Source organism: Oryza sativa, chromosome 4 (genome assembly GCF_034140825.1).
Source record: "Oryza sativa Japonica Group chromosome 4, ASM3414082v1".
In the NCBI taxonomy this organism is placed as follows: domain Eukaryota; kingdom Viridiplantae; phylum Streptophyta; class Magnoliopsida; order Poales; family Poaceae; genus Oryza; species Oryza sativa.
In genome coordinates, this window is record NC_089038.1 from 22,006,890 (window position 1) to 22,027,997 (window position 21,108).

The window sequence follows — 21,108 nt, forward strand, 5'->3', positions numbered from 1 at the left end:
TGCAGGGCGAGGCGTGTAGGAGTAGAGGCTAGTACTGCTATAGTAGCTTTCGGTTTTGTTTGCTTGTTCGGATCAAAAAGCTGCCGCGAGAATCATTTCGCTCCCACCTGCTTCCTCTTCTTCTTCTCTCCTCCTCCACTGCTGCGTCGTCTGCGTGTTTTTCTTTTGTTTTCTTTTGGTTCCAGGGGCGCTGACAGGTTGATCAGATGGATGGAGGGGATGGAACTGGGGCTTTTTTGCCTCCCCGTCTCCAGTCTCCTACCACTACTGCTTCTACTTCTACTGCGTCTGGCAGCTTGTGTTTCCCGACGCATCGATCTGCATGTTTTTGGGACTTGGGAGCGATCATTTGCTAGTATACGAATACTTGTACGCGAGCGACACGGAATGATGGAGCGCTAATTTTTCAGTGTGCCGGTGTGTAAATTTGCACTCAATGAACTCTCTCTGCATTACGACAACTACAGTTTTAATGGGGATGGTTGTTGATTGTTTTGCCGTCAAGAAAGAAAAAGAAGAAGAAAAACTCAGGCTGACGATGGGCTTGTGATAGGGGCAGTGTTTTAGCGCGGTTACCGCATCTCGTGTTAAGGTACGGTTACCACGAAAAAATGTGTGGTAACCACGAGACATACCGTGGTTTTAAAAATTAAAAAGGTTACCGTGCATGGTAACCGCTCGGTTTTGTATTTGGCCCTTATTTAGTTCCCAACTTTTTCTTTAAACTTACAACTTCTTTCTTTAAACTTTTAATTTTAATTAAATTTTTAATTTTTAATTTTGACATGGAACTAAATACACTCTTAACCTTGGGAACTCGGGTAGGGGGCACCCTGGTACTACACGATCTTTTAATGCCATGTCTCAGGCGAATGATTCCAAGTTCCGATCAGCGATCAACAGGACACCGTGATTGACCGGTGCACAGTGAAGCTCTGTCAATATGTCATCAGCGTTTGTTGTGAACCGAAGACCTTGCAAAGACCTTCACGCGGCTTCTGTTTGTTGTGAACTGAAGACATTGGCTGTGTTTACGTCAGCGTAAAGTTTAAATTTTGGTTAAAATTAGAGATGATGTGACCTGAAAAGTTTTGTGCCAAACTTCAGTCCTTTTCCATCACATCAACCTGTCATACACACAAAACTTTTCAGTTACATCATCTCCAATTTTAACTAAAATCTAAACTTTACACTGAACTAAGAACACAGACTTACGCGAGATTTCTCAGTAACCACCATTGGTAATCAACTACAATGATGATATCGTGCTATGGCAAGGCTGGAGTCCATCCAGAACCACCGCAGAAACGGGGCGCTTCCGCTTCCGCTTACGCAGCCACGCGCGGGCGACGCAACGGCCACCTACTCCGCCAAATTTGCGCAGAGCGCACGAGCTGTCACGTCGCGTCATCCGTAACCGACGCTGGGTCAATGGGAGAGCCCGTACCGCTGTTCCGGCGAGACCACGGTCCGGCTTTTAACCGCTCAAGTCAATCCCGCATTCAATAAAGTACAGCGTCAGGTATATATATGCATACGCTATTTAAACATCAAATAAACACCAAGACGACTACTAGTACTAGTACTAAACTGCAGCTTTGCTACAGGCTACAACTACGAGTGTACGCGAAAAAAAACCACGGTACAGTCCGTTCGGCTGTCTCCACAAGGAGATGTACGGCTTGGCTACACGCCTTGGGCGTCAATCGTACCTAAGTCCCTAAGTAAATACAGTAACCGTGCTACGATCTTCCTAAGTCAAATGAAGCTGTACAAGAAGGGGGCAGCATACTGCGGATTAGCACCAGGGCTGACAGTCAGAAGGCATAACCACATTCCACTTCCATGAGATTGCTTAAACTCCGTTGTACTAGAATCGTCAGTGCTGCTTCGGCTGCTGGAGTATTGTGTGGTGTGGTGTGAATGGATCAACGTCAGCTGATGAATTGGAGGGCAACTGCAAAGCTGTGACCTCGCCCTGCTATAGCACCTGATTTGCCATCTGTGAAGCATAAATGAAGATGAGCCAAGCAGGGGCAGAAAGATACTTTGCAAACAAAACCCCAATAAATTTCAGGAGCTAATGTGCGTATGTTAGTCCAAGCTTAGCATATACTGATCGGCGCATCTGCGGTCTGCACGTTCATACTCATGTGTGCGTTGCAATGCGGTTGGCAGGAAACCCCCAAAGGTAAGGAAAAACAACATAATAATGTCGATGGCGGGAATAGAAACAATACCTTTTCTTGGCAAATCTTTGACAACGCTTCTACATGAAAATTTTGTAACTCTTCCAGGACTTTGACATCTAAGCCTCTTAGATCCTCGCCCTGAAAAAAGTTCACAGTAGCATCATAAGAGCAGAAGCACGATGGCTAGATGCATTTCAGGTATATCTGCAGGAAGGGAACAAAAAAAAAAGAAATTGTGGAGCGTAGATGCAAGCAGAGCTATCCAGTTTGCTGTGGGAATAATTACTTCAAGGGTGAATATAATTTGGTGAATATAATTTGGATCACCTTCAATCTGGAAACAATGCCTTCCAACTCTTTGCAGCGCCTTCTTTGAACATTGTATGCCGCTTTTGCTTCTTCATAAGTGCTGACACTGACACCATCCCAGTTCCTATTATCTGAAGCTTCCATTCCACTCATCATCCTGCCAGTATCACTCTTCGATGAATGATAGCCATTTTGTGTTGCCTTGAATTGGAACAAGTCCTCCTGAGAATTTTCTTTCTTTAACTCTGCAACAAGCATCCACATGTTTGCCAGTTCATTTTCCAAATCATGCTCATGGCATTTTGCATCTTCAATAACCTTTAGAAGTTCACTCTCTCTTCGGGCCCTTTGGGACAATGTGTCCTCTAACACAGCCTCCCTCTGACAGCTAGCAACCAACTCTTTCTGCAGCTCCTCTACAAAGATTCCATTCTCCTGATCACGGCGTTTTGTGTCACTCTGGATACTGCTCCTTGTTTGATCTTTTGCTGCAGCTAAATCTGCATTCAGCTTTGCATTTTCATAAGAAAGCCTCGTAACTTCTTCTGCCAAGTTCTTTAGTTCAACTGCAGCGGCAGCTGCCAATTCTTTAGCATAGGATGATTCTTCAGCCAGCTTTTGACTGTGAATTTCCAGCCCATCTTTCTCTTCTGCCAACCTCAGCTTGTCTAGCTTCAAATTCTCGATTTCTGCAGCCTGCAGCATCGATTTCTTGGTTTTCAGGTAACAGATAATCAAAGAATATGAATGCAGACAGACTAAATTATCGGTGATGAACTTAGGGGCATATTAATTTTACCTGCAAGAGCACTTGAGATTTCAGTGGTGACTCCGTATGATCTTCAGTTGTTCTAGAGGGCATTTTTGAATGACTTGCAACTTCATTTGCCAGATCCCTAGGATTGCTGCTTGTACTTGATGGCTCACTTGACTGCATACTAGCCACATTATCCTCGTTTTTGGCAGTCTTCAACAGATTATCAATTTCTTGCCTCAGTTGAGCAACTGTTTCTACGAGTTCTGCATTTTCTGATACCTATTTGGGTACAAAAAGTGAAATCGAATTGATCTGTTGAACAGCGATTAGATAATAAGTCCCACCCTCTGCTCACCTTTGCTTGTAGCTGGTCCTGAAGAATTCTATTATCTGCAGACATGATCTAGACAAACCACCGAACCAGAAAGAGAATGGTAATTATCCAAACATAAATATCATATGAAGAAACGACTATTAGCTAACATGTGCACTAGAACAAACCTCCAACTCAAATGTCTTCTCGCTCAATTGTGTGCTTAACTTTGAAAAGGTCTGTGAGAACATCAGATTACACGAAATATTCAGATCATTGACATAGATAATGGCCATCAAAACACAAAATATTCTAGCATACCATCAGCACATAGAATGGAGAGCAAAACGATCAAGGGAAAAAGGGTAGACATACTTAAAACAAAAACATAACTACAATATGCCCAAACATCAATCTTTATGAAGTTGGCACCAGCCAATCAAAGATAGAATTAAACCTCCTGGTTTATCATGTAGCCATTTAACAAGTATTACCTGGGACATTTCAGTCCTAATAGCTGGGTCTTCGGTAGTTTCCAATGATTGCGCCATACGCTGCTCCAGCACACGTATATGCGATTTCTTTTCGTCAATTTCATTTTTCAATTTTTCAATTTGTTCCTGCAGAAAGGGGATAATAAAAAAAAACACTAAGTGCCTTTTGAAATGTATTATAGTTGAGGCTAACCAAGCTGCCGAAGAAACATGATTACAAAAGAATAGGTCAGAAAGGATTATGACATAGGTTTACCTGAATTTGTGAATCATCAGGATTGTTTGCAGCTTGCTCTGACAACCTTTTGAGTGAGCTTGTACAAAGTGCAACTTCCCCAGCCAGCATTTTAACCTGCTCTTGAAGAAGATCAATTTGATCCACGATAGTTGTTCCACTCTATACATGTAGCATGTCAGTCAGTGTCAAAATCAGTGAATATAGCAAAACCTACCAAAACAGGTAGGAGTCACTGGGTCAGATATGCACCACTGGAATCAAAATTCCATCTCAGCATCAGACCCAAATCCAAAGTCGCACAGCTAACTTTAGTGTGGAAATTGAACTGCAATGCCCTCAATGAGCAACAGGCCCAGAAGGTCAGAATGGAGGCCTGCAGGCCCCCCAAAAGGCGCTATCCTCTAGCAAAGCATCGATCCTGGACCTACCATGCTACATTACAATCTTCCACATTCCTTTCGTATTCCAGAAGAGAGCTTGATCCAACCAACAGACCAAGCAGCTAGTTGAGGGAAGGCTTGAACGAAATGTTGATAACTCGATATGGAAGTGGAAAGCAAAGTCTATTGAGAGAAAGAGGTGAAAGTGAAACTCATAAGAGTGTACCAGTTAGAAATCTGACTCACCGGAAGATGGTGCCGTGCTCTAGATGCAGCACTAAATAAATCACCTGCTTGAGTCCTCCCTGGAAAAGAATCAGTAAGTGCTGGGTCATCTCCTTTCCTAGTCATAGATTTTCTTCGACCATCCTTCAGGTCAAGAAGCGGGTGTTTTTGTTGCGATGATCTAGAAAAGGAAGGTGAGCCGCTGGCTGTGCTTTCACTGTCTACACTAGTCGACAGTCCTGACAGTTGATCTGACTTCTGCATAAGTTAAGTTACAACGTTAGACCATTCAAAAAAAATTACAAAATTAAATATTAATTCAGATAAATTTCTATAGATAATTACTCTGGGTTAAGAAATTCTTGATAACTCATCAAGCTATATCACCACTAAAAATTTCAGTTGAGCAGTTAGCTGCACCGAACAAGTGGGAACAATGTACTAGCTGAGTGCTCATGAAATGAACATCAAGTAGATGATAACATAAACTTAAACTAAAAAAGAAACAAAATAATCCTGAGTCTCCTTACATGCAAAGCTGACCACTTTTTTTTTTAAGAACTCAACGGAAGACCAAGATGGCCCACCTTGAAACTCATTTCTTTTCTCATTAAACTAGCGCATTAAAGCTATCATGCACAAAAGAGTAACATTGAGCGTCCTGCAAGCAAGCCGTAGGTAATAAATTTATGAGACACATAGATGATCCCATGTATCATAAAGGATCTTCCAAGACATCCATATATAAGTAGACCCATCCGAAGAAAATCCTCCAGGTTTGAAACGATTTAAGTGGAAATAAGTATAGATAGGATCATAGGAATGTGAGTCCTTCACATAGCTTGACATGATTTGATCTCTGCAAGCAAGAGGCTCAGATTCACCAATTTTGGTGTAGGTACTTTTGGATGACTTCTTTGCACCCAAACTAGAAGAGAACAAACATTTATGTAGCAGGCACCTCCAAACAACTTTCATTAGAGATAAGGAAGCACAAACTGATAGGATACAAACCAATATTATCTCTACTCAATTCTAATGATCAGATATTAGCTAGTCTTATTTAATTTATTCAAATACTTGGTTTATTCTTGCAGCTGAAGATGATCTGGCACTAGAATTCTAAACCTTGCCCCCAGGACGTTGACAACAACACAAGCATTTACAGCTTTAGCAGGACTACTAGCCTTTATTGCACCTGACCAAAAGAGTATATTTTTATTTCACATTTTTTGATATAAATAAAGTACTAAGCAAGTAAGTCCAATTTATTCATGATATTTTGCTTGATACCACTGCAAAGATCACCAAGTTGGAAAATACCATAACATGTGTTGCAACGATCACAAAGCCACCTACGACAGTTTCCAATTCACACATCTTTGAGATGTACTTATCTAATTTTCTAATATTCGAAATATGGTTGAACTATATTATTCAATTTAATCAAATTTAACTGGAGGTAGCATGTATGAAACAGACACTTTTAATAATAGACTGGTTCAAGACATATCCAATAAAGCCACCTATAATCCTTTTTAAAAATATACAGGCAGAATTGTCTGCCGTTGCAAGCGCAAAACCTTTTGCTAGGTGAAAACAGAAAATGGAACTGAGCAGCATAGACTGCCTCTCTTCGTTGTATTTATAATCCATAGAGAAAATCACCTTTAGTTTGAACCAACCAAGCATTCCCCGTCTGCGATTCCTTCTATCAAACCTCAGTGACTCATCAGGATTGTTAGAATCAAGTTTTCCTTCAACAGAAAACTCTGAATCGAGACTAACATCATCATCCTCCATGGAGTACTCCCGCTTCCGATCAGGCAAATAAGCAAGCTACAATTAAGATAGAATTCAGGTACTCCAATGCAAGAGTAGTGCTTTGTTCAGTGGCAAAACCAAAATGCATTTTTTCCATGCTCCAATCAGTTTAATATTTAACCATTTCAGCTAAATATCTGTTCTCATTGCACAGATAACAATTTTTCAGGCTCTATTCAGTTTAATGAGTGATGACTACCCATTTCAGCTAAATATGACTAAGAACAGATCAGTTCTTTGTTGCACATAGAACAGTTTTTCAGTCCATTCAGTTTGATGCTTTGCAAATTTTGTACTATGTAGTTTACACACATACATTATGTGTTCTTAGAACAGACCTCCCTCATGATATCGTTGAGTAGTTCTGAAGTTGTTAGGAGGTACCAGAACATCACCTCATAAATAGTGGGTTTCTATTATCTTGGAAACCGTTTTAGCTAAATTATAATGCAAAAGGAGCTAGTAGGTTGTGTATTAGTAAGTGGCAAGGTGCAAAATCACATCATATAATCCCAATGTTACATGTAGCAGTAAAAGCTACAACAAGATAAGAAATTTTACCATGATAAGAAAACGGAGATACATCAGAAAAGAGGTATCACTATCATATTTTTTCACACCTGCACTATTTCTAAATTCTAGAACACTTGTTGCAACTCAGTAACTCTTCTTTTTTCAAGAGAAAACTTAATGCTGTAATTCTTAAAAGATATTGCTCTAAGCTGAACTAAAAGAATAAGATGATGCAGCCAAACAAAGAAGGAAAAAGAGCTTGGGTTTATAAACCTCATCTTCCCCAAATGAATGCCGTCGACGGAGGCTAGCCTTTCCTGAAACATTTGAGGATATGGAACTTTTCGTTGATACCAATATCAATTTTGTTAACCTCTGAATTCTACCCATCAATGCAGCTTTTGCTTCTTCCTCCTCTTCTAGCCTTGACTGGAGTTTCACTTGACCAGCTTCAAGCTATCACGCAGAAAGAATAAAAAGTAGAACTAATCATCTTGGATGCAACGATGGCCATCAAGGTAATAGCAAGAACTAATCCAAAGGTACAAGGGATGAATTCAATCTCCCAGTCCTTGGATGCTATCTAGCACAATATTGTATAGAATATATTCACCTGCAGGTCATAAAAGCTAACTTATCTGACAAAGATGGTAAAAAAAAGAAAACAAACCTGCAGTTTTAAGCTAACAAGATCCTCTTGATCTGTTGGAGGAATGTACCCATTACCCATCATACCACGTCTTAGTTGCTGCAGCTCTTCTTTCAAGCAGGTTATCTCTTTTTGATACTTCTTTATCAAAGACTTCTCATCAATTATCTGATAAGATAAATGCATAAACATCAGTAATAAGCAATTAAGCACCATATAGTATAATGATTCTTACCTTATTTTGAGAAGCCTTTATTTCTATATGCTTGCTCCTGTGGGCAAATTTTAATGTATTATGTGTCTCTTCACTGTTGCTGGAAGCAGGGGTAACTGTGCAAATAAGCTGTAACAAAGATAAAATTCAGAAAGTAGTAAGCATATGTTTCTGTAGGTTTGTGGCCCCACACAAATATGTGGGAACTCTTTATGGCAGGATATATGTGGAAACTTCACGAAGAATTAAAGATTCACTCACAGAAATGCGCCCATGCCCACTAAGAGAGGACTGAAGTAAGCGTGTGAGCTTTGAGTCTCTATAAGGAATATGGGTAGCCTTACCATCTGTAAGTTTAGCAATTACCTGCAGGAAAATTCCATTGTTAATTTAGGACAAGAACAAAAACTAAGTGAACAAAAATGTGACCATTTCTTATCAATTCCTGGAAGCTAATCATATTTGACAACTAAAGTGCTGTTTCACATGGCAGTGTTTTTCAAATGCACATTTTGCCACCTTCTGGATGTTGGAATTAGTTGAAAGTATCATTTTTAAGGCATGGCATCATTCCTACTGGAACTAGTAAAAATATATATAGCTAGCAATCAGGTAAAAAATGCATGGAAAAATGGTAGCAATATTTGTGAAACGGGCCATTTCCTGCAAGTTAATCCAGGGAGACTTGGTAAAGCTCAATGAAATAGGTCATAAAGTTCATAAAATCGTTCAAAAAGGAACTCCATAACAGCATGAAATACTTACAGTTCCAAGGGTGAGCAGACTTTTGTTTATGTATGAACCTTCTTTGCGTCGTAATCCAGTTGTTTCAGTCTTGGAACTCTCAGACCCAGCAAGATCAATCAAATTCTGATGAAAGCATGAAGATACAGAGGTTTCAACCTAAGTATCATATACCTATAGACAATGCTTAAGACGATTGAATGAAACTATAAGTAAACTGGAAAGAGGCATTACCAACTGAGACAATTTGACTTCTCCTTCATCATTCTCACCAGAGGGGCTACTCTCAATAGTCTGCGTAGTGTTAGAGTCTAAAGTTAAGCAATTCTACCTCAGCAAAAACTTTATGTATGAATGGAGCAACCTAACACCACCACCCAGAGAGAGAGAGAGAGAGAGAGAGAGAGAGAGCGAGGGAGGGTACCAATGTGAAGATAGTATGGCTCCGACTGCTGACAAGATTGAAGTTGTTTGAGCCAACATGTCTATGCTCTGCCAGAAAGCAATGGCATCTGTAACTAAGTTCAAGTTTAACAATTTCAACGTATATGAAGATATAACATTCAAGGAAATGCCAGGAGTCCAAAAAAAATAACATGGCACGCACACATGGAGAAAAAAAATATATAAATGCATTCTTGGAGAGCACCTTATACTGTGGGTTTGAAATTTATGCAAGATAAAAAATAGCAAAAAGTTATCTCCATGTAACTGAATAAATCATTGGGGTGCAACTAATGATATTTGAGGGAACGAAAAAAGGATGTACAGTAGAAAGAAATAAGTACCTTCGCCAGATGCTATTAGAGAGAGTGCATGTGCAGGTGATAAAACAACCTCTTCTTTTATCCCTTCCACATAAGTTCCCTGAGTGAATAAAAGAATGAGGGTACAGTGTATTGGTTACAACACTCTTTTTAGAGAGGAATCAGAAATGAGTTAAAAAAAGGAAACAAATCAATCAATAGGCGTAGTAAACCAAGAACTTTTAAGTGAAATATGCAACAATCAGTGTTAAGAACGTAAAATAAAAAATCATATAGTTTGACTTGTTTTTCTGTGTAACATTAATGGACATGATTGTGTGATCATAAAATATATTGCATCAAACGTTAGGTACCTGTGCATCTTCTCGAATTCTGAGATTTTGTCCAATTGGATCAAGTAAATCGTTGATAACCTAGAAGTGATCAAGGCAACAAAAAGAGTGAGCGCAAGTTATGGATCACATGACTTCAAACTTATACGAATACGGATTGGAAACATATTGGCTTCTACAGGGTAAGTAAGTACTAAATAGGTAACACATCTTTGCACATTAGTGTGAAACAAAGACAGGGCTTGGCAATAGAAGTACCTCATTGTATATTTCAAGATATGAAACTCGTAGAAGAAATTCTCGTCCAGGTGTCTGAGGTGAACAAAAAAATAATATTGTCATACGATCCCAACCATTTTAATTGTTCACAGAGAAATGAACAGATTACATCTTGAATAATGCTGAAAACATCCTTCACTGCCAATGGGATAATTCCAGGTGATTTTTGTTCCCCCTGTAATTCGAGTGTGTCGTAAAAAAAATAATTGGTAATTAAATTGAAGCGATAGTCATTAAAAAAATATACACAGGATACTAGCTATATGAAATAGAGATGTCTCGCGTTTAATGAATAAGAACACATTGGCATGTATTAGATGCATGAAAGAGAACAGATGCATAAGCATAACAACGGTACTGATACTTACATGCATGGTGTGAGTTTTACCGCTACTAGTTACACCATACGCAAAAACAGTGCCTACAAGGAACAGAACAATATTACTGAACTGAATAAACTACATATACTAGAGTAAGAGACAAAAATAAACATCATCAACTACCAATGCTTTAAGTCCTAGCAAAAAGTAGAGGCCAAGTTTGTCAGGATTATGATCTGTCTCATAATATCCTAAAATATTATCAGTGAATTCTGGTTCTGATGACACTTAGGCACAGAATGGTATAATGATGTTCCTATGTGTTACAATCTTCATATAACGACGTTATCAAATTATCTTGCATTCCTGCCATTGTAACTATAATCTGATCCTACCAACACAAAAATAATCCTACCTAGGGCCCTCATCTCAGCAGCCTTGGGAGATGATTTCTTTCAAAGAGGAGGGGGTAAAGGTGGCATCGGAATCCTGATATTTACGACTTGGAAATGTTCATAGCTATGTAACAATGGACAGTTCCTAGTTCAGTAACTTTGCACTTACGGTTTGAAAGTATTTAGTACTATGTTTTAAGAACCAAAAGGAGACTTGAAAGTACCATTGATTCCTTCCATAGCACCACTTACAACATGCTGAGCAGCAATATCATATACATGACGAGTAGTAGTAGCAGGGCCAAAAACTTTATCTGAAAAGGTGAACACATACAACAAAAATGGTTTTAATAAACTGCAGAGATATCACATGTCACCAGTTGTAACTTGTAAATTCTAGGGCTCTCATCCTTTTGTTGGGAACAGAGTCTGGCCTGTTTGGGGGAGCTTCTAGCAGCTGCAGCTTCTCCTAGAATCTCCAGTTGCTAGAAGCTCCCCCAAACAGTCCAGCTTTTTACCCAGATTCTGAGAATCTGTAGTTGTAAAATCTGGAAAATGAACTAGAAGCCAGCTTCTCCAGATTCTCACCAGCTAGCTTCTCAGCAGCTGCTTCTCAGAATCTTAAGCTCTCCCAAACAGACCCTCAGTATCATAACACTCAGATTCAAAACAATAACATATTAACTTCTTACCGCCTGATGCACTTGTACTAACGATCATGCAAGTTTCATCATGATCTGGTGCTCTTGATCTTGCATTCTATATAGCAACCTTGACCAACCAAAGTAAGACATATTATACAGCTACAATGCCGCCATGTCATTCTTCCCATGTGCAGCCTAAGTAGTTTTTCTATGTTGTACTACCAGAATATATTGCTGTAACAATCTACCGCTGAAACTGATAATACTCATTTACGGTATGCCTCGATTCCACTAGAGCCAGCTTTTAATTGCCAAGTAATGTCATCCTCATTTCCAAAAGGAAATCCCATATTAGATTGCTTCCTTCCCTCCTTTTATGGAGTACAACTGCTTATCATCATTTCGAATGTTTTATATAGGATGAGTTGAAGATCACTAACCAAAAGCATAGGCGATACTCGGATTGTACTCGTTGCGCACCATGTTGTCGCCGTTGGCGTACCACGCCACCTCGTCCCCCTTGTTGATCTCTCTAGGACTACACCACGAAACACGGAGACACCGTGACGACCAAAAACCCAACAAAGCCCAGGGGACTCCCATACCCACAGAGCGATCGAACCAGCAGCAGCAGCGCACCTGAGGGGCCGGAAGCGGACGGTGACCATGATGTTCTCCTTGGCATTGGCCGCGTCCACCGCCGCGACGGGCGGCGCCCTCCCGGCCGCCCTCGAGGAGGCCGACGAGGGCGTCGTCGGCCTCCCGGAGGACGGGGTGGTGGACCGCGCGAACGCCGCGGAGGGGGTGGTGGGCCGGCCACCGGCGGACGACGACGACGGGGTAGTGGGCCGGCCACCGCCGGCGGCGGAGGAGGAGGAGGAAGGCGTCGAGGGTCGCCCCCCCGACGACGTCCTCGCCGGAGGAGGATGCGCCGCCGCCGCCACCCCCGCCCCGCCCCCCGCCGCCGACGTGCGGCGGGATCGGAACGGGGAGATGCTGGCCCGCCCCGGCCTCGACGACGACGACATTGCGGCGGCGGAGCCCCGGGGTAGGTAGGTGCGGGGCGGCGGCTAGGGTTTGGGCGAGCACGAGGTTGGTTTGCCGCGAGCTCGTGGGCTTCTCGCTTTGGCTAGGCAGGCAGCCGTCGTCGTCTTCCTCGGAGGGGCGCCTGGGTCACCGTGGCGTCTTTTGTCGATTTGGGTTTGTGCCGCCTTTTTGGTGCTTTGGTCTAAAAAGCGCTCAAGTTTTCTGTGGGGGTTTGGGGGGGTTTGACCACCGGAGGTGCGCTTACCGCCGTCTTTATCGGGATCGCAACGTCTAACGAGCAGCCTCGTTGTTTTCATTTTTTCTAAAAAAAAAAAGATATTCGTAGTAGCAACGTGTTCAGGGACCACAGGTAGAGTCATCCACATCGTTGAGCTTGGAGAACGAGTAGCATTTGTTAGTGACTGATATTTATCTACATGTGTTGAAAATAAAAATGCAGTGAAAACATAGGCGGCTCGTTCACCACATATAATTATCACTTATTTGAATTAGTGAAAAATAGAAAATGGAGTGAGGGGTTATTTTATATTCTGCTGGTTAGGTTTTATGGGTGGGTGACGAGTTCACTGTCAGGGTTACAGATAAGGCATATCCTCTACCCTTAGATATACGCTATACAGCAATATGGTATATCTGCGCGTGTACAGACGTTCTCTGTATACGCTAAGGAAATTCATCACGAAGTCCATCGATGGTCGTCACTGTATCGTGCAGGGTCCGATGTCTCCGAGTTCTACTTGGAAACCGCCTGACCTGCGATATAAAAATGACCCCCTGGGAGGACCTAAAACATCAAATCTCATAGCCAAGATAACCACCATAGCCTATGAAGCCGGAGCCTACAGGAGCCAAGTCGTCGGGTGATCTAGTCGAATCAACTCGACTATGATCTCGTCGGTATCATCGAGTTCCATTATTCCCTTTGTAATTTGTGACTTCCATCATATAATCCCATATCAACTGGATTAGGGCTATTGCCTATTAAGGGGCCTGAACCAGTATAATCTCTGTTTTCTGTTTGCTTGATGTCGTATTACGTAGATCCTCGTACCAGCATACCCCAATACCCTCTATATCCGGTCTACAAGTATCCTCCGTCGACATTCACTACATGCATTGTGTAAGGTTTAATGTCACATGTAGCCCAAGGTTGCTACATCTTATATTGAACGAGTTTGATCAAGTTGATCACTACTTATTTGGTTTACAGTTATACTTGTGGTAAGATTCTCTCTTTTCTCTTGGCACCACACCTCATGAACTTTAAATAAGGTGTGGCAAAAAAAAATTGCAAATGACAACCTTAGTATACCAACCAAAAAATCGGTAGTCACTATCCATTAAAATTACGATAGATCACCTCGTAGTAAAGGTTTGCTTCCTCGAACAAAATGAACCATACGTGAATGTCGGTATCTTCACTCTTTATAATTATAGTTGCATGCATAGCATCTTTTATTTTCACACTAATATGTTGCACGATCTAATCTTATTTTCGCATTCATAAATCTCTACTTCGTCATAGTCAAACACAAAAAAAAAAACACAACAAACTGTAACCGATTGAAAACTACTCCTAATTGCGCAATGGTTGTTTAATTAAACCAGCACATGGCATCCTAATCGTTTCTGACTTTGCAATGCATTTACTCCGTAAACAATACGCACAGTTCATGGACATATAAACACGGTAATCCTACAGCACTACAGCAGTGTACCGTAATACAAGTAGTGCTGTGCAGTAGCATTTCCCTGTAGATAGAAAAGAAGTCGAAATCGATTTGGGTCAATTTGGGCGGGAGAGAAGCGGTAAGCACGCTTACCATCACCGGGAAAGTGACAGGAGACACGAGAGAACCTGCGCCTAGCGTGGGGGGAGAGGCTCTTTGAAGTTTGTATGTAATTTTGGGCACTTGGCTCGCTCCACCACAAAAGCAGCGGGCTCCCTCGATACCCGGCACGTGGCCACCACGTGAGACCCTGCCGCTGCGACCACCACTTGCCCAGCGTCATAGCATAGCCCCCATGCCCCATCACTCACGAACGCCTAGTAATCAATGTCTTAATCCAATCCACTGCTGCCCTTAATGGCGTCCCGTTAGCAAAAACCCTGTAGACTCTCTCCTGCGTGGTGGTGGCTCGGTGGGCGCCCACCAGGCAGCCACTCCGGCGCTCCCGATCTCGGTGGGCCGTACCCGGTGGCGCGGACTGTGGACCGGGTCCATGGGCCCAAGCACTGCACGGCACGGCAGTGCACCAAAAGATTCTTCGTGCCCGTAGCGGACAAAATCCAAGAGCACTCGCCGAACGGGAATTTACTCGTGCCCTGGCCCCTGTGGTGTGTGTGCTGCAGTCTGCAGATCTGCTGCCCCCGTGGTCGGGGGAGCATCTGGCTGGTACAGCTAAAAAAATGACAGGACGAGTAAAGCATAATAAGTAAAGAATAGTATTAAAATGTTTTTCTTTTTGGTTTCTCGTCGAATTTGGTCCGCAAGTTCGGCTCAAATTTGCCTCTCTAGCCAGTCTGTTTTTTTATTCGAATACTCAGTTTCCAAATCCAATATGACTCGTGGTCAGGAAAAGCTTCATCTGGAATGATGACACAACGTTGGAGCAGGAAATTGGATTGTGTAGTGTTTCTCTCTTGATCCTACGAGCAAGATAAATAGCAGATTGGAATCATTTTAGCCAAGAACCGAGCGAACCTTCTGTTGAATCACAGTATCGAGTAAGTAGAACAGCTGACATGAACCTACAAATTGGGAGGTGGATGGGGTAGTAGAGTATATAGACCTTTCTGTAAAAGTGGTTGGCCACTTCAGCGATCTGGCTCATGCGCATCGCATTAACCGTCCAACGTGAATCCCTGCAGGACAACCAAACAGTCACATACTCTCAGTTTGCCACAACAGAAGGACCACGGACTAGGATTGGGCGCTAGTCATCGGGGGTAAAAACAACTTGGCAGTGGTTTGTCGGATAAACTATCTCTACTAACTGTGGCCCAGTCGGTCAAGAGTGGCGTGTTGTGGAAAGGAAAACTAAGGACAAGATGTTATCACTCACCTCAGGAGGATTGAATTTTGCACCCAGATTGCTCAGTTTAGCATGAGCTCCGGCATAGTCTTTAAAGAATGCTTCTTGGTCCTCTGCGTATTTTTCTGCATAGACCTGAATGTGCGGTGAATTCTCAGACAGTTAGTTCAATAATTATTTCAATTTTCAAATGATCCTGACATATCCTAGTACGAGATTGGTTTATTTCGGGAAGTGAGAGTACAGTTTAAGCATTATTCACCTTGAATGTTGGGTCCTCAAATAATGCAGCATCTGTAGGCAAGACCAGGAGATCCTGATCTCTTTTCTCTTTTATCTCCTGCAGTATTGCCACCAGGCACCAGCTCACATCATGCAAAATCATATGAATCATCCGACATGAAGAATAAGGGAAAAGTGGCACGTACCTTGAAATAACTGTTATCAAACTTAAGCCATTCAGCTGTCCACGATTGCCCACCAGGTGCACCAGGGCCATTCTTCTGAAAAAGTAAGAAAAAAAAGGTGAAAAAGCTCAAGATTTGTCCAATCCAGTCTAACCATAAAGACAAATGCACTTGGAGTTGATGTTGCTTCATGGAGTTGCAGAGGCGGCACGATATTTTGCAGAGAATATATAGAGATTATGTGAGCAAAAAGTACATCCTTCAGCCAAAACCATCGGAGCAGAGGCCAAGGAAAAATATCTAAAACGTATGGAGTTCTGATTTACTCTAGTCTGTAGCTATGTACACATCTTGAAATTAATACACGTAGTTTCTTTCCTGAGGAATAAGGGTAATTTAAGCAGAGACATTAAGTACTGAAAGCATAAAACATCATGAAGTACTAAGTGGTCCTTGACTCCTTGTTGCAAAAATGATGACATGATATGCAATGATAGACTTAACATGGGAATACATTGAAACAGTGGATAGAACTGAGATCATGCTCAAAACTCGGTTCTCACATAAGAAAATAAAGATAAGAAGAACATACAGTATATTTCGTTTCTGGTTTCCCCCAGCCACTCCGTTCAGGTCTGGACCTTCCAAGTGTATGTGCTCCAGACAGCACAACAATCTCCTGTAGGCACAGCATCGCGGGGCACATGCAACTCAACATCACATAAAACAAAGCAAATGGGAAAACATCTGGTTAACTAGAATCTCATTTGCACACCTTGTCATCAAGACCCATCCTGTAAAATACCTTCCTCAAGTGATCCGCAGGTGCACTTGGGCCAGCATCTGAGCAACCAAAAGGGAAGGATAACTGAAAGTTAGCAAGCATCAGTTTTAAGGGATTGAGTATGATGCTGGTGCAATATTTCCTAAATACCCCTATATGTAAGAACAGTTTTATGCCTGTTAGCGTGGCAATAAAAACTATCCCATAATTTTCCAAGGGAAAAAATAAGGTCGGTTGATATATTAAGCTGATGAGAGACAATGTACATAGGAACCTTTACATTTAAAAATTAAAAAGAACAATTATGAAGTAAGCAAGACAGGATATCAGTACAGATGTTAGTGTTTTGGAAAATCCAGTGAAACATAAGTTGCTAACCGGGAAGCTTCCCCTCAGGTGGACACTGCTCAGGACCTGTGACATCAATCCGTCCATATGTCATTGGAATCTTTGGACCACCAGCTTCCTAGTACAAGTTTGACAAAAATGGATCATTAAGGTAGAATATAGTGTTCGTACATTAAAACCAGACTAGTTAGGTACTTCATTTTTCATTATTTTTTGGGGGCGTGAGGGGATCAGACCTCAATTGCTGTAGCACTTGCCAGCTGGAATAAATCCGCATATGAGATATTTGGGTATTTGTCCTTGATAGGTTGGACAAGCTTTAGAGCATTTACCAGCCCTTCAATAATTCAATCAGGATTTTTAGTTGCTGAAAGTACACTTACAAGCAACAAGGAAACGAAATCGTGAAAAGGTAATGTTACCAGCATTGGCTCCATGTTTTAACTCAACATCAAATCTCAAGCTTCCATTAGCTCCACCTCGTTGTGGCCACTCTTTAATATTCTTGTCATACGTACCGGAATCATGCCATCCAAGACGAACCTTCATGCAGGCAAAGGAATAACATTTTAACCACCGTGGATATAGAGAAACTGGAGTAGAAAGCCAATTGATTGTGCACATGCAAGGGTTTGAATGGAACTAAACAATAGGAAATGGTGCCGTGGTCTACCCCCGTTGCATTGCATTCAGTATTTGCAAATTCAAAATGTACGACAGTACAAGTTCAGTCAATGGTGATTATTTGGATAAATGGCAGCCCTATTAACACCTTTAACTTCAGCAAGCTGGCATATCATAGCCATGACCATATGAAGGTAAAATAGCATGGAAATAACCAATGAACTGGACTTATGTCCTAGTGCTATGATAATGTTGTTCTGCTGTCATTAATTATTCAACGCCGCATTCATATTGCCTAATTCCTTAGAATTTACTTGTACCATCTGATAACTAATTGAACACAGCCTAACAATTTACACAAGCACGACCTACGTTCCTAAATGTAAGCATTTCTGGCTAGAAATACTTATATTTGAGAACGGACAGAGTAACTCACATGATACTTGATAGTCTCACTGGGAAAAGCTGCTGCAAGTGTTAGTATCAGTTATCACCACAAACAATAAATGATGATAGGATACGTGATGAATGAATTTATAGTTTCAAACTTTCAATACAACTCTTAACTCTCACAAGCCATTTGTGACATGTGCAACCTACTCGTCAGTACAGATGAGATCAGACTTAACAATTGAACTGTCGTTACACATTGGTGATTTACGACAATACGCTATTTCTAGAGGTCAAAATCCTATTTGAGAGGCAAGCTGGTCATGAAATTACTTCCTCGTGATGTTAAATTCCAGCATTGCTCCAGAGAGCATATTCAGTGTGTTCACAGATTCATGACATCACTGTCTCCAGAGAGAAAATTCAGTGTGTTCACAAACTCATAACATCGCTGTCTCCGAGCTGAGTTTGTTCTCATGTGCAATCCTTGGTTGCAAAGGCGATCGGCCAGATGGCTCCTCTGCTACCGAATCAAATCTCCCACATGGTGATGCTGATATGAAGGAGAAGTTTCGGAGCAACCAAAGCCGCATCGCGTGGTGCGTGTACACGAGACGAGATCATACCAGGATGGGGTGGCAGTGCGTCGTCTTGAGGAGCTCCCTGATGTCCTCGCGAGCGGCCTTCAGCTCCGCCGCGCCCGACGCCACCGCCGCCGACGCCGCCGACGCCGACGCCGACGCCATGCACATCACCGACCTGCCGCTCCCCGCCGCCTTCGCCTCCTGCGATCACACACACACAGCCAGAGCACGAGTCAACAACAACAAACAACCAGGGCGTCCCAAACCCCAACCCAACCACCACCCAAGACCGAGCCGACACGGACCTGGGGGAGGAGCCGAGAAGGTGCGGCGCGGAGGGTGGCGGAGGCGCGCGGGAGGGCCACCGGGAGGAGAGCGGTGGTGCTGGATCGCGCCGCGGGGCGGCCATGCGAGGCGGAGGAGGTGGAGGAGAAGGCCGACGGCGCGGCGGCGTGGAGGGCGGCGAGTCGCTGGGCCGCCATGGGTGACGCTGGTGGTGGGTTGGTGGGAGGGAGGGGAGCGTGGCCTTTGGGGCGGGGACGAGGCGGAGTGAGGTGAAAAAAGTCCAGTCCACCACCACGCCCGCCGCCTTGGGTTTCGAGGGGGTTTTTCGCGGTTCGTTGGTGCTCAGGGGAGTAGTGGGGTTTGGTTTGGTTTAAAGTCCGCGCCGGACGCGGCGACGGTGGTGGTGGTGGGCCGCGCGGCTTTTCGGCGGCTTCCGGGGAGGGGAGGCGCAGGTGGTGGTGGCGGCGCGGTGTTTTCTGCCGTGTGATACGGTCTACTAGTACACCTCTACTGAGAACGGTGACTGGTGCAGTGTGTGTGTGCACTCGTGCTGGACCGTGACTCGTCGTACTCGTGATAGGATGACACGTCACGGTTGTTCGATTGTCCGGTTGTACAGTTATATTAAGGGTTAAGTCAAGCATTTTTAATTTTAGCTATTAATAAAAAATAAAAAAATCAATCACGTAAAATTGATGGTACTATATTTATTATGAAACAAATGGGAGAATAGTTGCTTTAGTCCCTAAAGTTTCTCCGTAGGATCAGTTTAGTCCCTAACCTTTTAAATGGTCCAAAGAAATCCTTAAACTTTATCACAAGTCCTAGAATAGTCATTGGGTCCACCAAAATCATCATATGGATATGCCATGTCATCATTCATGCAAAATCTATGATGAATTGTCCAATTTACCCTTACGTATATCATAGAAAAATAAATATAAGGGTGAATTAGACATAACCATAGGAAAAAAATACTCATCCTTTTTTTCACCGTTTGAGGTATACTTTTGCTCTTACATTTAACCTTTTATTTTTTTATTTTGCTATGATATATATAAGGGTAAATTGGACAAATCATATAGATTTTGCATAGGAATATGACATGGCATGTCCATGTGGCGATTTTGGTGGGACCAAGGACTATATCAGCCCACGTGACAAAATTAAAGGACTTATTTAGACAATAAGAAAGATTAAGGACTAAAATGACCCAGAAGCGAAACTTTAGGGACCATATTGGCTATTCTCCCGAAACAAATTATCATAATACACAGCTCTTTTTATTTAAAATATTTTATTTTTATTAATATTTGTTAGTCAAAGTAGCATTTTTATAGATATTTTACGACGGAGGAAATACAACAGATCCTATATCGGTTTTCTCTAGCATTTTTTTAAACAGCTAAATATAGAAATATTTTATACAAAAGTTGTTTTAAAATATCAAATAAATCTACTTTTTAAAGTTTAAAATAATTAACTTAATTAACTATAGGCTAATAATTTTTTCATTAATGTGTTACTTCCTCCGTTTTATATTATAAGACTTTCTAATATTGTCCACATTCATATATATGTTAATAAATCTAGATATATATGTGTGCCTAGATTTATTAATACTCCATCCGTCCCATAAAAATTGTATTTCTAGCTCCAAGGCTTTGTCCCACAAAAATTGTATTTCTAGTATGTTGGGCCTAACCAATTAATTCATCTATATAAGTTTCCTTCCATCCCACGTAATTTGGGCTGTTAATGCTTGTAATTTTGTTAAGTATGCTAATTATATGGGTTTATTCTCTCAAACTTCCTTTTAATCATTTGTATATATGGAATGTGTGCATACAGTGGGTTCATTAAATAAAGTTATTGTGGTCATTTTTCAATCATACTATTTTATCCTAAATTAGCTAGAAATGTAACTTTTATGGGACGGATGTAGTATCTTTATAAAAATAGGTAATGTTAGAATGTTTTATAACCTAAAACTGAGGTAGCAGTACTTCATCTT

At 41.8% G+C, this 21,108-nt stretch overlaps 2 protein-coding genes across 7 annotated transcripts; both read right to left on the bottom strand.

Annotated features, from left to right (window-relative positions):
* Positions 1-1,501: 1,501 nt before the first annotated feature.
* Positions 1,502-12,809, bottom strand: LOC9271714 (kinesin-like protein KIN-7E, chloroplastic). 3 transcript variants are annotated; one of them, XM_015780375.3, is made up of 25 exons: positions 12,229-12,809; positions 12,030-12,127; positions 11,170-11,259; positions 10,599-10,651; positions 10,340-10,405; positions 10,210-10,263; positions 9,973-10,032; positions 9,641-9,719; positions 9,277-9,344; positions 9,087-9,146; positions 8,874-8,978; positions 8,370-8,474; positions 8,130-8,237; positions 7,916-8,062; positions 7,519-7,701; positions 6,577-6,747; positions 4,930-5,166; positions 4,322-4,462; positions 4,066-4,191; positions 3,760-3,810; positions 3,614-3,661; positions 3,301-3,537; positions 2,520-3,197; positions 2,241-2,330; positions 1,502-2,002 (listed from the first exon to the last, which is right to left on the bottom strand). In XM_015780375.3, the coding sequence occupies exons 1-25, from the start codon at positions 12,615-12,617 to the stop codon at positions 1,982-1,984; spliced, it is 3,465 nt and encodes a 1,154-aa protein (XP_015635861.1). In that variant the 5' UTR covers positions 12,618-12,809; the 3' UTR covers positions 1,502-1,981. The 3 variants fall into 3 exon arrangements, with proteins under 3 accessions (XP_015635861.1, XP_066165487.1, XP_015635862.1); XM_066309390.1 differs by lacking the exons at positions 12,030-12,127; positions 12,229-12,809 and having other exon boundaries at positions 11,198-11,218; XM_015780376.3 differs by lacking the exons at positions 11,170-11,259; positions 12,030-12,127; positions 12,229-12,809 and adding an exon at positions 10,966-10,993.
* Positions 12,810-15,059: 2,250 nt separating this feature from the next.
* Positions 15,060-19,438, bottom strand: LOC4335896 (probable L-ascorbate peroxidase 7, chloroplastic). 4 transcript variants are annotated; one of them, XR_001545413.2, is made up of 12 exons: positions 19,115-19,438; positions 18,852-19,010; positions 17,634-17,754; positions 17,448-17,548; positions 17,242-17,329; positions 16,855-16,922; positions 16,672-16,758; positions 16,101-16,175; positions 15,935-16,012; positions 15,703-15,807; positions 15,430-15,502; positions 15,060-15,344 (listed from the first exon to the last, which is right to left on the bottom strand). XR_001545413.2 is itself a non-coding variant. In NM_001402369.1 (11 exons), exons 1-11 carry the CDS (start codon positions 19,289-19,291, stop codon positions 15,482-15,484), a joined length of 1,080 nt encoding a protein of 359 aa, NP_001389298.1. In that variant the 5' UTR covers positions 19,292-19,408; the 3' UTR covers positions 15,060-15,481. The 4 variants fall into 4 exon arrangements, 1 of the variants encoding a protein (NP_001389298.1); NR_175253.1 differs by having other exon boundaries at positions 15,060-15,286; positions 19,115-19,408; NR_175254.1 differs by having other exon boundaries at positions 15,060-15,286; positions 15,393-15,502; positions 19,115-19,408.
* Positions 19,439-21,108: the final 1,670 nt, after the last annotated feature.